At 30.7% G+C, this 17,467-nt stretch overlaps 1 protein-coding gene and 1 long non-coding RNA gene across 2 annotated transcripts; both read left to right on the forward strand.

The window, feature by feature from the left end:
• The first annotated feature begins 8,583 nt into the window (after positions 1-8,583).
• On the forward strand, positions 8,584-9,670 carry LOC134243799 (GTPase IMAP family member 5-like). The gene is made up of 2 exons (XM_062726032.1): positions 8,584-8,620; positions 8,997-9,670. The coding sequence occupies exons 1-2, from the start codon at positions 8,584-8,586 to the stop codon at positions 9,668-9,670; spliced, it is 711 nt and encodes a 236-aa protein (XP_062582016.1).
• Positions 9,671-12,790: 3,120 nt separating this feature from the next.
• On the forward strand, positions 12,791-13,758 carry LOC134243802 (uncharacterized). The gene is made up of 3 exons (XR_009987115.1): positions 12,791-13,048; positions 13,299-13,372; positions 13,582-13,758. It is a non-coding gene; the product is annotated as an uncharacterized LOC134243802 (long non-coding RNA).
• Positions 13,759-17,467: the final 3,709 nt, after the last annotated feature.

The following is a 17,467-nucleotide window of genomic DNA, read 5'->3' on the forward strand; positions in this document are numbered from 1 at the left end:
TGAATTAAAATTACATTGTATTATTAAAAAAATGAATATGTTTTTCTGTAGAACCACGACTCTAGAATTACGTTAACGCTGTAAGTCAAAGATACCTTCGTACCGAAATCAATTAATTGAGCAACTATTTTCAATTTTCAAGGAACTCTTAAAAGTATTTTACTGTTCTTGAGTTCTTTTTTGTGCTTCCGTAATTAGATCAAGAAAACTAACAAAAATCACTACAAAATTACTTTCGAAAGTGGTAAGTAGTTCGACTGTATAGATCAGAATTTTCTCTGCTTTTCAGAACACGTGTTTTAACTTTTATCAATATATACGACCATATCATTTCTGTAATTAATTAATGATTTTTTTTAAATGTGTGAGCATGTACTCTTTTGTAATTTTACTGAATAGTGATTATGCTGCTAATTTTATCCCTAAAATACTGCAAAATTTTTGTACTTTGCCTAAACTCTGCAGCACAGTAAAATTTCAAACAATCGAGAACCCTGAATTAACACAAATATGTACCATCTGCCTGGGGAAACATTTAACAAGGAAAAGAAGCATTCCCTATGATCAAAAATTTTCAGAATATAGAAAATGATAATAATTCTTCATTTATATCTGCATAAATAAACAGCTGTGCCATTTGTTTTTTTTATAGAAGGCATAATGTACTGGTGCGATGGAAAAAGTGGTCTCATAGAAAAGGCAAACATAGATGGTACGAACCGGCGAGTACTTAGCGAGATGCTCATTTCTTTGGATTGGCATTTGACAGAAAAAGATTGTATTATACAGACTGGTCAAGAAGGTATTCACATCAATCTGTTTCTGAATTCATACATTGAATCCATATAATCAATTCATTATCAGCTATTCATCCTATTTCTATCGTAATCAAAATCTGAAAAAAAATATTTTATTTGTATAACTTTGTATTACCAATCAATCTTCAAGAAATTCTATGATGAAATAAATGAGGAAAACGAACAGTAATTGTTTTCAAAATATCTCATATCACTCAAAATAAATCGAAATTGTATTTTTTTTAATTTATCTAAATGACAAATGTTTTTAATAATAAATTGTGACACTTTCAGTTTGGAAAACTAAAAACTATTTCTTTAACGGGAAGATTCACAAACATCCCCTTTCTCAATTTAATCAATCACACCAGGAAATGTTTAATATAATACATTGAGGACATCATACTCGAAGCCAATTTAGCTACGATCAAAAAATTTCCTACCATAAAATCACATTTGTAGAATCAAATTTTCGAGATCCTGAAAGACATTTGATTGTGGGGATTTGATTTCGTGGTTGGATAATATTACGTAGCATTAAATATGAAATGTTACATATCATGGTATCATTATTTCCTTAAAACAAATAAAATTAACCCCCCATAAAAAGTTGTAATTTTGCAGCACACTCTATCAGTTCTGTAATGGATGCTTTTTCTTTAAAGTGATTTATTTTTGTAACATGTTTAGTTATGTGATGGAGCTTATGATTCGAAGTGGTATGCATTACCAACTTGGCACGGAGACGTTTTCAAGATTAAATGGAATATACTTTCACAAAGGAGGACCTTATATACAGGGTAAATACGCTTTTAAAATATACTTTTCAAAATGATAAACACATTTTCCCTGAGTTTTACCCAATTTAATTTAAGAAAACATCAAACAAATTTCTTTCAATCTTACATTTTTATTTGACCTTTTATCTTATTATAATGAAGCTCGAATGTTTTAGAGTCCACAGGATGTACCTATAAACGAGGAGGGTGCTCCCATATATGTTTACCTCGGCCAAAGGGAAATGTTAAATGCCTGTGTCCTGACGGAATGTCTTTACAAATTGACGAGAAAGAGTGTGAAGTGGGTTGGTAATATTCATAGCAATGTTTTTCTACAATGCACATATATATTATCATATATTCAATAATAAATATTTGGTATTACATGTATATCTATGGAAACAGAAGAATTTTTTTAAAATTCATTTCATCATTTATGGAGATTATGGATACTCAATACTGATAAATAAATATGTTATTATAACTGACTGGACTCATTTACAAAATAAACTGTTAATAAAAACTTCAGATGATTTCTATCAAGAGAAACTCTTATTTAAGATGTGGATTCTTCAAACTAAGTTCATTTACCAAAAAAACAAAAACAATGAGATTGACAAATATGTGGATATACATGTACATGTAGTTAAATTTTGATTAAAATTAATAATAAGTCACTTTTAAGTGCCTTTACATAGATTTTACGTTATCACATGATAAACAAAATAATTCTATTTTAGACACACAGGATACTTCCGAACCATTGCGACTGTTGGTCATAGGGAAAGTTGGTGTCGGTAAAAGTACCGTTGGTAATGTGCTAATCGGACGAAAAGTATTTGCAGTTCCTTTAATATTTTCCAATCAACCTGGAACACTAAAGTCAACAGCTGTAGAAGCTACCAATTTTCTGGGGCAACATGTTCGCATAATTGATACTCCTGGCGTGTATGGTTCAGACCAAGAAGAAAGGACAATCAAAAATGAAATAGCCAAGGGGTTGCGACTAGCTAAACCAGGTCCACATGCACTTCTCTTTGTCACTAGGATAGGAAAATTCACAGCAGAAGACGAGAAAGCCATTGAATTTTTTGAGAGAAATTTTGGAAGTCAAGTTACTAAGTACATTGTTGTCGTATTTACTGGAAAAGAAAAATTGGTAGGTGAAGGTATAAATATTCATGATTACGTCAAATCACTGAACCCAAAATCGAAACTGAAAAAATTGATTGAAAAAACGGAACACAGATATGTTGCTTCAGTGACACTGGTTATATATTAGACCAGAAGAAAAACGTTGACAGTCTGTTGGATATGATTGGAAGGATGATGTTGAAAAACTTAGCAAGTCCTTACTTTGGTGACCCTGAAGATGCATTTGTGAAGCATGAGAAAGAAAAATACAAGCCATAAAGCAGACCCTCATACCAGTGTTTAACTATGTGAACATGTTAATTTTCAATCTGCTTTTCATTTTCATCAGTTCTGTAAATTATATTGGTTTGAAATGATTCATTGATATATTGCAGAATATTTTGGAGTAGAACATTTATTTTTTTTTTATTATGCATACATTTATATTCGCAAAGGTTTCTGCTTTAGTTTTTTTCCCATTACAAGATGGCTTCTATGCTCTTCTGAGAAATATATTCTATTTTCCTCAAATCTTTGTAAGAAAGAACAAGTTTTATTCATATCATGATATCTTTTCACTATAATAAAATAAATTGTTAGTGTTTTAAAATAAATCAAAAAGTATTTGCCCCATTTCTTCCTTCATTGGACTCCCTGTCTGATGTATGTACAAAAATATTACTTCTGAAAAGTTATTTCACTTGTCTTTAATGTCTACTCTAGTGAATACAACATTCCAACACATAAAAGTAAAGCGATGAGTCCAATGTCGCTACACTCTTTTTTAATTTAATTTTTAATAAAAAAAGATATTGTATGGTTTATTTTTTGAAAGGTGTGTTACCCTCCTCCTTCGTAAATGGACATATACCAACCCACCCAGTAATAACATTCAGAGATGTAGAATCCTTCTGTTTTTGGGAATAATACTATTCCAGCCGTCCCTCTAATGCGTCTAAAACAACACATCCCACCATTTTCAAAACCCATCCTTAATTGTACGTGTTTGATATATTTTTTTTTCTACATGGCACTTAACATAGATTGAAAAAATTCAAAATTAAAGAAGAAGGTACAGTTTCAAAACAAATAAAGCCCTATATTTTTCTAAAATATGAACGTGATATGAAAGATAAAAATTCAATCTTTCTGAATCATAGGAATTCCCAGCAGTAGGAATACACGATTTATTTTTCATATATGAACTCTTAAATGCTAACTGTGACCTTATTAACATGTACATTTTCCCGTATTTTCTTAAAAATTGTAGAAGGCATCAATTTTCGTTGGAATTTTTTTTTCAAAAAACATACTCCGCCACCGTCGCCAAGAAAGATTTTGATATATATGATTTTTCATAGCATTTCAAATTAATGACATCATTTTTCTTTATGTCATATTCATTAATTATTTATCATATTTATCTTTTCAACTATTGTTAAAGCTAATTTCATAATTTTTTAAGAACATTAAATTTTTCGGGCACAATAAAGCTAAAACTGTACCCTCTTCCTTGAATGATTGTTTGTAATAATCAAGACAGCTACTGTCATTGCAATTCTTCAGCAAATGTTAACAAGGAAGATTGCATCAATTTTGAAAGTTTCAGCTTTTATTAGCTTTCGATGAATATTGGAATGAATATTGCATAGCTCATTTGGGTAAACTACATGTATGATATTGACCGTACGTACTTTTCTAATATTACAAACATCACTCACTAATTAGAAAATTACCCTTAAATGCATTATCCTCTTGATCAAACAATATCGCAAAGAATATTTAGTCATTGAACCTCATATTTTCAAATTCCAATTGAACTAAATGACTTCCATCTGCTTCAGAAAGTAAATGATCTAAACCTCCTATACTCAATAATATAAACTTGAATTGCAGGTTACAAAATAAAATTTCTAAGTTTAAATCATTAAACTGTTCCAATTAAATCAATCATATGTTATAATTGTTAAAAAAAAATTTTGGGATCAATGGCTTACTGATTGCATCGAGTATTTTGAATGGCAAAGATCAAGTAACTCTTACATGTTTAAAAAGCAATGTCGATGATCAGTTGCTCCCACTTTACCCTACATATTTATTTTTTCAAGTTACATTATGTCAACATATATGTGAATGTGCCTTTGCTGAAATTCAGGCAATAGAAATGACCGTCGTTGAACTTTCGGATGATACCTTAAAAACCAAGGTCTCATGTCAAAGTAAGAGTTGTAAGAATAAATAACTCTCCCAACTCAATGACCTCGACGTCCGAGTATTGATTTGAAACCCTATACCGGTACATGGTGATGTCTCCACACTACTGAAAAAAAAATCCAAAGTGGGATTCTAAAGGACACAAAAAGGAAATGATCTTTAAGAAAGAATAGAGAACTGATTGTTTATCAGTACAATATAGTTTCTTGTTTTTTTTTAATTTCATCCAGCCTGTATATTAAGTAAATGTGCGCGTCGATAAGAGACTTTCTAGCATCACATTTTTCTACAGGGAGAAGTTACAATAATAATTTTCATGTAAACTGGAAAGCTCTGGATGTTTGGTTACACAATTCAAATCTATAAGAGATCAGATGCGCCGAAAATTCGATATCTACACAAAATACCTATTAAAATAAACTAACATGAATATATGTATAGAGACTTCATTGCAGTATTCACTTTAATGTATAATTATTCCACTAATATAAATCGTGGGAATTTGTACGGTACCAACCCTATAGATTGTACCAAAGTTCCGTGTCGCAGTAGATGTCCGAACAATAAAAGATTCCCCTGCTCAAATGACCTAGTACTCACTACAGGCTAATATTCAGAAACTTGTGCTGGAAGGAGTGGGGTCGTCATTTGATAAAACATTGTCGAAAATGGGATAAAACCAAAAAAGAAAAAAAATGGGGAAAAAACAATCACAAAAAATAAAATTTTGAAGTGATTTTTCTTAAGTAAGATGAAAAGACATAATCAAAATTGACAAACCAGAAAGAGAAAATTGCTTAACATTTATTATATTAAATATATTTTTCAAGATAATTTAGGGGGCACCTGTGTTTCTCTTAATTGCATATACTTCTCGAAACATTTTCACATCCTGAAATTTGCATTTCTTTCGTTTATCAACAAAAAACAAGGGAATTTAAAATGACATCAAACATAAATGAAGTTTACCAAAAGACTTTCCTTAGATAATTGGATTGGGAGCGGGTGATAAAAGATAGATTTACAGTGTATTGCTTAACGTCCTAATTCTCACTCATATGAATTAGTTGTACGTTATGGTGTGTTTTCAAAAAGAAATAAAAAAAAAACAATACAAGTGGAAGTGAGCACGTTACTTTAGTTATATAATCAAGTTTAAATACAGAAAACAAATTTTGATGTAATATAGCTGCTCATTTAGGTATGCTTGTTATATTTTGAACCATGGATATAAAAAATCCTTAAACTGACAAGAGTCATGCAATTACACTTGAATATTTCAAACAAACCCTAAACACATTGATAGACAAAGGATACTTGTTTAATAATAAAATAAAGATTAACATACAGTCACCCACTTAGGAAAAAATTAAGGGGGGGGGGGGCAAAATCAGTTTTCTTACCACGCATTAATGATTTGAAAAGTTGTTACCGTGCGATACAATTTAAAGGGTCATTTACTAGACATCTTTACAAACGTCTAACAAACATCTTGCTAGTGCAGCTGTAATTGGATACAATCGTGTCCCACTTTTCATAGCGGTGTTAATAAACAGGTCCTTGATCGAATTCGAGATAAAACAAGTCAGGGGTTTTGAGTGTTTGTGTGCACTGAAAGAATAAAGTTTTAGTTAGGAGAAGTAACTGTTTCATACTTAGGTGTTTTGTTGATTCTCAGTTGTTCCCACTTTGCCGTACGCGGCTTTTATTTTATTGGAGCAACGGGTTGTCGTTATCATAGTGTACTTTGAGTTTGAAATATTTGAATCAAGAAAAGTTGACTTTCAAATCCAGCGTAAAATATATTTAAAATGTATGTATATATATCACGGAAAAACAACAGTGCAAAGTTATTCATATTCATTATAATAAATAGCTTTGATTATTGTTTTAGATTTTAGACTTTAGTTCATTTTGTTAAATTGAGAAATAAAATTTAAAAAAAAAACTTAAGGGGAATGGATACGTTGAATTCGTTCAGGAATTTTAGGACGATCAGAAAAAAAAATAGTCAAGGTAAAAGTGTAAAAATCCTAAAACAAAGCCAAAACTGTACCTCATAAACTGATACAGAGTATTAAACTTGTAGGGATGAATTTATTGAAAAGTTTGGCAAATGCCTTAGTAAAGGATGACTAGTACTGTAATGACATTAATTTACAAAAGCTGTTATGTCAAGCAATAAATCAGTTAAAGAGATATCAATTACATGCTTTCTAAACTTACAGAGAAACAAACGTAGAGGCGGACAGATAGACAGACAGACAACGGGTAAAGAGATCCTGTTCTGCTCAACAGGCACTCAAAGAGGAAGCACTGGACATTCCAAGAGCAACTATTTTCTATTAAACTATAGTTATTGTCGATTACATAAAAATACTGTAGACACCACAACCTGCACAGTCAAATTGAATTATTAACTTTAGATTCCTTACTTATTTAAACCATATCAATGAATAGTCTAAAGAAACCTTAAATATGGATATTGCCTAATTTTGTATAATTCAAAATAAGTCAATGAACTGAAAATGAATCAGTAACTGTATTTTTCTTGTTTCTAGATAACACATATTTCTTAAAGATAAAATTGTAAAACATTTGAACATAAAACAAGAAAAAAAATACAGTCAGTAGTAGACAATATCAATTTAAATTTTGAAGGTAGGGAATCATTTCATTCATTGAGATGATGGTCCTCCAGATTAAATATTAGTAGTGTGAGACAAAAGTTTTCGGATTGAAAATATTCTAAAAGGAAGGCGAAACCTTTAATAAAAATAGAAAAGAAAAACCCTCCCAATGAATCTCTTCTGTCTCCGATTTAAATCATCTCGTCAAAAAATAATATAATGTAAAACAATGAAAAACTTATATTATGAACCAATCCAGCCACTGTGAAAACGTTTACTACTGTAAAGTCATATTTTGCAAAAGTGTTGAAGTTTTTTTTAAATCATTGGTTTGTTGGAATTTTATTTCCTGGTTGGAGAATTAAATAATTTTTTTTCATAAGATTTAACATTTTATGGTGGTCATGAATTCGCGGGACTCTTTAAACCTAAAAACAAACGAAAACCCCCGCGAAAATTTGTGGTTTCACAAATTTTTTCTTTCTGTTAATTTTGTAATGGATCTTTCTGGCCTCAGTGATATATTTTTCAACCTGTTTAGTTACGTGATGGAGTTATCGATTCGAAGTGGTATGCATTACCAACTTGGCACGGAGACGTTTTCAAGATTGAATGGAATATACTTTCACAAAGGAGGACCTTATGTGCAGGGTTAAATGTCTTTACAATACTTTTAATAATGATTCACACATTTTCCTGCCTTTTATTCCATTAAATCTAAGGAAACATCGCGCAAACTTCTTTCAAACTATCATTTTTTTTTAAATTTTAAGTTTATATGTCAAAAAAAAATGTTTACTGTTTTCAGTGGGAATAAGCAATGTGGCTGACTTAGCTATATATAATTTTAGAATGACTATTAATTGTAATATCATTAATGTTGAAACTTAAATCATACATGTATCGTTTTGCATATAATAAAGCCTGAATAATTTAGAATCCACTGGATGTACCTATAAACGAGGAGGGTGCTCCCACATATGCTTACCTCGGCCAAAGGGAAACGTTAAATGCCTGTGTCCTGACGGAATGTCTTTACAAAATGATGACAAAGAGTGTGAAGTGGGTTAGTTAATCATCTTAAGTCTTCAATGCAGTTTGTATTTGGTATCAAATGTATGAAAATATTCTGCTTTTTTTCTGTAGTTTATAATTTATAGAGATTATGAAAACTCTATATTGATAATAAAATCTGTCTATAGAATGACTGGACTCATTTTCGAAATAAACTGTAAATAAAAAGAGGATCCTAATCAACTGAAACTCTTATTTTGTGGATTCTTCAAACTAAGTTCATTTGCCAAAAAATGAGATTTACAAACACATGTATGTAGATTTGTACATGTAGTTACATTTTTATTAGAATTAATAATAAGTATCTTTGAAGTGCCTATGACTATATTTAACTTAATCACTTGATAAACACAAAATTTCTTTTTTAGACCCACAGGACACTTCCGAACCATTGCGATTATTGGTTATAGGGAAAGTTGGTGTCGGAAAAAGTACCGTTGGTAATGTGCTAATCGGAAGAAAAGTATTTGCAGTTCCTTTAGTATTTTCCAATGAACCTGGAACACTAAAGTCAACAGCTGTAGAAGCTACCAATTTTCTGGGGCAACATGTTCGCATAATTGATACTCCAGGTGTGTATGGTTCAAACCAAGAAGAAAAGACAATCAAAAATGAAATAGCCAAGGGGTTGCGTGTAGCTAAACCAGGTCCTCATGCACTTCTCTTTGTCACTAGGATAGGAAAATTCACAACAGAGGACGAGAAAGCTATTGAATTTTATGAGAGGAATTTTGGAAGTCAAGTTACTAAGTACATTGTTGTCGTATTTACTGGAAAGGAAAAATTGGTAGGTGAAGGCATAAATATTCATGATTACGTCAAATCACTAAACCCAAAATCGAAACTGAAAAATTGGATTGAAAAAACGGAACACAGATATGTTGCATTCAGTGATACTGGTTATATATTAGACCAGAAGAAAAACGTTGAGAGTCTGTTAGACATGATTGGAAGAATGATGTTAAAAAACCTAGCAAGTCCTTACTTTGGTGACACTGAAGATGCATTTATAAAACATGAAAAGGACAAATACAAGCCATAAAGCAGATCCTCGTACCATTGTTTGGCTACGTTAAAATGTTGATTATCAATCAGTTTTTTTTTTTTTTTTTTTTATCAGTTCTGTAAATTATATTGGTTTGAATTAAGTCATTGATATATTTGCAAAATTGTTTGGAGTGGGACATTAGTTTCATGATTATGCATTTATTTGTGTTCGTGAAGGTTTCTGCTTTAGTTTTATTTTTCCATAACAAGACGGCTTCTATGCTCTTCCGTGCAGAGTAATCTATTCTTATTCCCTCAAATCTTTGTAAAAAAGAATAAGTGTAATTCCTATCATAATATCTTTTGAATTTAATAAGATGAATTGGCCGTGTTTTAAAATAAAACACATATCTTTTCTCAATTACTTCTTTCATTGGACTCCCTGACTGATATTTGTATAACAAGATGACTTCTGAAATGTTATTTCACTTGTATTTAATGTCTTCTCAGGTGAATAGAATACAACATTCATGCATATATTTTGGAAAGCCATGAGACAAATTGGCCAGCGCCTATTGCTACACCTTTTTTGTATTTAATGTTTACTAAAAATAGATATAATATGGAATTATTTTTTCGAAAGGTGTGTTACCCTCCAAATTTAAATGGACATAGAACAACCCATCCCAGTAATTAAATTCAAAGTGTTAGAATCCTTCTGTTTTTTGGAATTATACATTTTCCGGCCGTCCTTCTCATGCCTCTAAAACAAGACATCCCGCCACTTTCAAAACCCATCCTACTTTGTACGTGTCTGACATTTTTTTTACAACATCGCTCTTACTCAGATTAAAAAAAAATAAAATCAATACGATTGTTTATATTAATCATAAGGCTGCTACTGTCATTGCAATTCTTCAGCAAATGTGAACAAGAAAGATGATATGAATTTCCAAAGTTTTAAACAGCTTTATGGCTTTTGGTGTATATTTGAATGAATATTGAACCGCTCATTTCGGTGAACGACATGTATAGTACTGACCTTAAAACCACAATACATTACCGATATTGTCTAATATAACGAACCTCACTCACTAACTGGAAAATTACCCTTGAATATATTGTTCTCTTGACCAACCAATATGTCAATGAATATTTGTTCGATGAACGTTTCCATTTAACCTCATTTTTTTGTTCAAATTTGTATTCAAACACTTTCATCTGTTTCAGAAATGATCTGATTCGACTATCCTATACTTATTTAAATAAACTTAAATTGCAAGTAGCAAGATTTATTTTTTTATATAATTGAACAGTTCCAAAAACATCAACATTGTTAAAGACTTTATTTTGGGATCCATGGTGCATTGATTATATTGAGTATTTTGAATGGCCAAAATTAAGTAACTCCTGTATGCTTGATAAACAATGTCGATGATCAGTTGCTCATTGCATTTCAACTTTCCTATTTGTTTTTACCTGTTAGACTGTTAGACTGTGCCCTTGCCAATGTCCAGGATATAGAAATTAACGTCATTGATCTTTCGGATGAGACCTTTAAAACCTAGGTCTCATGTCAAAATATGAGTTGTAGGAATAAAAAACTTTCACAACTCATTTACCTCGACAGCCGAGTATGAATGTCTTGATTTGAACCCCTATACCTGTACATGATGCTTCTCCATTAAACTGTAAAAAAAAATCTGTAATCAATTGGAATTGTTTTTTATTTCGGTAAAACTACTCTGAAGCTTTAAGATTACTGCAAACCATTTTTGTTAAAAACAGATTTAAAGAAAATGATTGATTGAAAAATAATCGTCGCGATGTAGTCTAACCTCGATGAACTGCGAAATAGAGTTGTTGAGAATAAAAGTTAATTTACAGTATATTCCAATAAGATCTTAAGTTCTGAATGAATGTTTTTGGTTTCTTTTTCTACACGTATTTATCCCCTTTCTCTGACAAAATTTCCCAGGTAGCACAAAACATTTTCAAAACATTTTATTGGTGTTGTAAAAAGGTTTTTTCGAAACATTTCAGACTAAACATTTTAAAAATGTTTTTAAAACATTTCCTTTTCTCATTATAACATTTTAAAAACATTTTTAAAATGTTTTCAAAAAGCTTATGATTAAATCCTTTTGGAACATTTTTCTAAAATATTTTTGAAACGTTTTAAAAATGTTTCAAAAGGTTTGTTTAGCTTTCAAATATCAAAGATTTTTATAGTACGTTTTAAAAACGTTCTAAAAACATTAAATGAAACATCCTTTTTAGATAAATCTGAAACATTGCATAAATACCTTTCTGAAACATTTGGAAGGAACGTTGTCAAAGTGTTTTTGAAACATTCTTAATTCATTTAAGGGTATTTATAGCTTCCAAAAATTAAAGATCTTATAAAACGTTTTAAAAACGTTCTTAAAACATGAAATGAAACATTCTTTTTGTGTAAATCGGAAACATTGCAAAAACGTTTCTGAAACATTTGTAAGGAACATTTTAAAAATATTTTTAAAACATTCTTAATATCGCTGTTAGTTAGAAACATTCAATTCCGGATATTTTTCGGCCTAGGCAGTGAAAATGTTTATTTAAAACATTAACTTAAATAATTATTTTCACTACAATTGAAACATTTTAATTATAGTTTTTGTAACATTTTTTGGAAACATTTTCATAATGTTTCTGAAACATTTATTTAATTGCGGCACAATTTAATTCATTTAGTAACTTTTAGAGATGTTGTGAGAATGATCTTAGAACATTCAATTTAATGTGTTTTCTTTTTTTAAAGACTTCATTTTTCATTGCTGCTGTTATTTTCAAAATGTTCTTAAAACATTCAAATAATGTATGGTTGCGAGTTTCCTAAAATTTAGTCTATGAAGAAAAAAAAAGAATATATAGAAAGAATAGTGTTAAAATGAGGAATTGTAGAAATTTAATTGAAAGATTTTTTCCGGTATTTTATAATGATTTCTAGTTTTGGCTTATTGATTAAACAGACATAATTTATATAAAGTCCTTTGATTAAACAAATAAAAAAAATCAATAAATGAAAGGATAGGCAAACAAAAAAAATTAAATATAAATAAATGTAAAAAAAAAAATAAGCATTAAATAAAACTCTTAAATGTCTTTTTAAAAAAAAATTGTCTTCATCAAATCTGTGATCCACTCCCAGAATTTTACTCTGAGGCATTAGATAGGGATTGGCACACTGGTCAGTTTCAGTGTCATGATAACCTATTATGCAATTCTCCTGCTGGGCAGCGCGTTACAGAGAATAGTAGTTTGCAGCTTATCTAGGCCAAATTTTGAATTCTGGTAAACAAGATGTGCGCGCTTACTCCGTACCGATTTGAATGAGAAGACTTCGCACCATATAAACCACAATAATAACCTCGGGATTTATTAACTTTGAATGGTAAGAATTATTCCTTTATCATAGACTTTAAAAGATCATTTAAAAACGACTTTTATACTACCAGTGCATGATCAATAACTTAGTACAAATGTATGTAGCAATGACAAAGCGTTAATGTTATATAAATATTTGATTTGAATATTTCATTCTTAAGGCAGCACAATTATATCCTTGATTCAAGTATTCGTTGTCTTTGTGAAATGTTAATCATCAAACAATATTTTGATTTAAAAATGAAATTTCTTTACAGCATGGTGTTGGTTGCATCATCCTTATTTTCAAATTCCCGTATTCAAAAGACCCGCCTTTGGTGAAGGCAAAGGTGTACGTAAATACTATTACTCTTGAGTCTTGACTTGAATAATATTGTCATAGTAATTATTTTTCTGCTTTTTTCAATGCAAATGAGGAAAGAACTTAAATTTGATATAATTATTTAAAATATTTTTTTTTGTATATTTTTATGGATCATCTTAAGATACATTAGATGTAGAACGCTGATGATACAAACACAATTTTCCTTATCTTTATAGATTGTGCTATTCTTTCCGAGGAGCAGATTCCTTATCAGCCTTTTCAGTGTATGTGATTCTAACTAAGTCTTATAGATCCGCCACTCTGTTCGGCCCATACAGTGAACATAGGATTTCTGTGATTCTGTTCTTTTAAAATTCAGTGAATGGATTAGACGCCGTGTTCAACCTTTAAAAACCCGGTGACTTGAAAGAAAATAGATTAAAACTTGAATTTAAATGGAATTTAAATGTGATTAATATATTGAATATGGGTTTGTATTAAAGGTTAAAAAATTAGATATAATTTGTGTTTATTTCTTTTAATATATAAATATATCATTATTTAATGAAAAAAAGTAAAAATGCAGGTGTAACCTCGACTTTAATGTTTTGGAAACGTTTTAAAAACCGAACAATTTAAACATGAATAAAACATTTTTGAAAATGTTTTTGTTACATTTAAAAACAATGTTATGTTAACATTTGTTGAAATATTTTGTAAAATGTTTTAAAAACATTTTAAAAACCATACAAAATCACGTGATTAAAACATTGTTGAAAAATGTTTTTGTAACATTTTAAAACAATGTTTCGGAAACATTTGCTGAAATATTTCACTAAAATGTTTTTAAAACGTTTAAAAAAAACCATACAAATTCACGTGATTAAAACATTATTGAAAATGTTTTTGAAACATTTAAAGAAAATGTTCTGACAACATTTTGCTGAAATATTTCACTAAAATGTTTCAAAAACGTTTAAAAAACCATACAAAATCACGTGATTAAAACATTTTTTAAAATGTTTTCGCAACGTTTTGAAAATGTTTTAAAAACATTTTAAAAATGTTTTTGTGTTAGCGGGGTTATGCCTTAGTGTTTGGAGGTTTTTTCGCATCACATGAATTTCAAAAAGTCCAAGAAAGCATTTTAATTGAATTGTACATATATTAATTTTGATGAAATGACATTTTTTACGTTAGAAAAATAATAATCGTTGAAAGTCTTGTACTGGAATATACATGTACATATCTTTAATTGTTTTAATTAACATATAACATTGAGAGAATCGTTAATGTGAATGGAGAAATCATACGTTATGTTATGATGTAATCAAAAAGAAATCTAAAAGAAGATTACAAGTGGAAGTAAATACGGCACTGATCTATTTTATATCACTTTTATGGTTCTGTATAAAGGTATCTAAGTTTAAATACGGGTAACAAATTCTGAAGTAATCTAGGTTGCATAACATAGCTCTACTAGCTTATGCTTGTTATCTTTTGAGCCATGGTAATAAATATATCCTTTAACTGACAAGAGTCACGCAATAACACGCGAATATTTAAAACAAATCCTACATACATTGTTAGACAAAGGATGCTTGTTTAATTATAAGATAAAAATTAACAGACAGTCAACCACTTGAGAAAAAATAGGGGGTACAATCAGTTTTCTTACCACGCATCAATGATTTGAAAAGTTGTTGCCGTGCAATGCAATTAAAAGGGTCATTTACTAAACACATATCATTTTCACGATCTAACAAACATCTTGCTAGTGCAGCTGTTATTGACAATCGTGTCCCACTTTTCATAGCGGTGTTAATAAACATGTCCTTGATCGAATTCGAGATAAAACAAGACAGGGGATTTCAGAGTTTGGGTGCACTGAAAGAGTAAAGTTTTAGTAAGGAGAAGTAACTGTTTCATACTTAGGTTTTTTGTTGATTTTCTGTTGTTCCCACTTTGTCGTTCACGGCTTTTATTTTATTCGAGCAACGGGTCGTTGTTATCATTGTGTTCTTCGAGTGTGAAATATTTGCAAATCAAGAAAAGTTAACTTTAAAATCCAGCGTAATTAAAATATATTTAAAATGTATGTATATATATCACAAAAAAAAGAAACAACAGTGCAAAGTTATTCATATTCATTATAATAAATAGCTTTGATTATTGTTTTAGATTTTAGACTTTAGTTCGTTTTGTTAAATTGAGAAATAAAATAAAAAAAAACTTAAGGGGAATGGATAGGTTAATTCGTTCAGGAATTTTAGGATGATCAGAATAAAAAAAATCGTCAGGGTAAAAGTGTAAATATAGAAATATAAAAATCCTAAAACAAAGCCAAAACTGTACCTCATAGACTGATACAGAGAATTAAACTTGTAGGGATGAATTTATTGAAAAGTTGGCCAAATGCCTTAGGAAAGAATGAGTAGTACTGTAATGACATTAATTTACAAAAGCTGTTATGTCAAGCAATAAATTAGTTAAAGAGATATCAATTACATGCTTTCTAAACTTACAGAGAAACAAACGCAGAGGCGGACAGATAGACAGACAGACGGCGGGTAAAGAGATACTGTTCTGCTCAGCAGGCACTCAAAGAGGAAGCACTGGACATACCAAGAGCAACTATTTTCTATTAAACTATACTTATTGTCGATTACATAGAAATACTGCAGACACCACAACCTGCACAGTCAAACTGAATTATTAACTCTAGATTCACTACTTATTTAAACCATATCAATGAATAGTATTGTTAATCTATTTTATGTTGCATTATGTATCAAGATAGATAACTCTCAGTAATGAACTCTTCCGTGTTTGGAGGTTGCTTTAGTTAGTGTGATCCATGTGACTGGAGAGAAATAAAGTCAGTGATCTGTGGTAACAGTGTGATTATAAATTCAGGCAATAATAGTGATTAACAGTGGTAGCAGAGCGTATATAGTTATCAACCAGAGGATCAAGTGAAAGGAAGTGAAGTGTGTTAGAAGTATAAACAGGGTGAGTCTTTGCAAAAAAAAAAAAAAAAAAAGGAGGGAAACAGTGAAGATCAGAATCCAATATGGCGACTAAAATTAACCCACCAGTATTTAAATCAAAATCAAAACCCTATGAACTCTACAGACATGAATTATTAGCATGGAGTGAGATAACAGAACTGGCAAAAGAGAAAAAAGGCATTGCGGTTGCACTGACCCTTCCAGAGGAAGATGACAGTAAGATTCGTGAGAAAGTTTTTGATCAAATTAAGCTTGAAGATCTGAAAAAGGAAAGTGGATTCAAGACTCTTCTTGACTTTCTTGATAAGCACCTTGCCAAAGATGACCTAGCAGACAGTTTGGAAAAGTTTGAGGAATTTGAGGACCTAAAGAGAAGTGAAGGACAGTCGATGAACCAGTTCATAGCAATTTTTGACACCAAATACAGAAAAATTGAGAAAAAGAAAATGACACTCCCCTCAGAAATTTTAGCTTTTAAACTTTTACGAAAAGCAAACATTACCAAAGAGCAAAAAAATGTTAGTTTTGACTGGAATTAACTATGAAAATAGAGACACATTGTACGAAGAAGCAAATAAGTCGTTGAAAAAGTTCATGAGTGAAGGAGGACATACACAGTGTGAAAACAAGAGTATAAAACTAGAACCAGCATTTTTAGCAGAGAAATGAAGAGGCTTTATTGGCGGCAGGTTATGTACGAAGAGGTGGCAATACTGAATATCGGCGAGGTGGGCGCTTTAACTACAGCAGGGGTGGTGGCAGAAGTTCAGGATTTATTTCGTCACAGCGTAGGACAAAAAATCTCAACCCACAAGGTGCAGATGGGAAAATTATGACATGCAGATCTTGTGGATCATTCCGGCATCTCGTGGCAAAATGTCCAGACAGTTGGGAGAACATGTCTAAAGTACACATAACAGAGGAAGAGCCGTTGACAGAGCATGCAGTATTGTTTACAGGGTACCATAAAAATGAAGTCAGCCAACTTGGAACAGAGGCACGAAACTGTGCAGTACTTGATAGTGCATGCAGCAGCACCGTTTGTGGAAAAACATGGTTACAAAGTTACCTTAGCTCGCTGAAGGAAAGTGATCGCGGGAATGTGTTGAGA

This window comes from Saccostrea cucullata, unplaced genomic scaffold (assembly GCF_032062105.1).
Source record: "Saccostrea cucullata isolate Sc308-1 unplaced genomic scaffold, CSIRO_AGI_Scuc_v1 ctg2464, whole genome shotgun sequence".
NCBI lineage: Eukaryota > Metazoa > Mollusca > Bivalvia > Ostreida > Ostreidae > Saccostrea > Saccostrea cuccullata.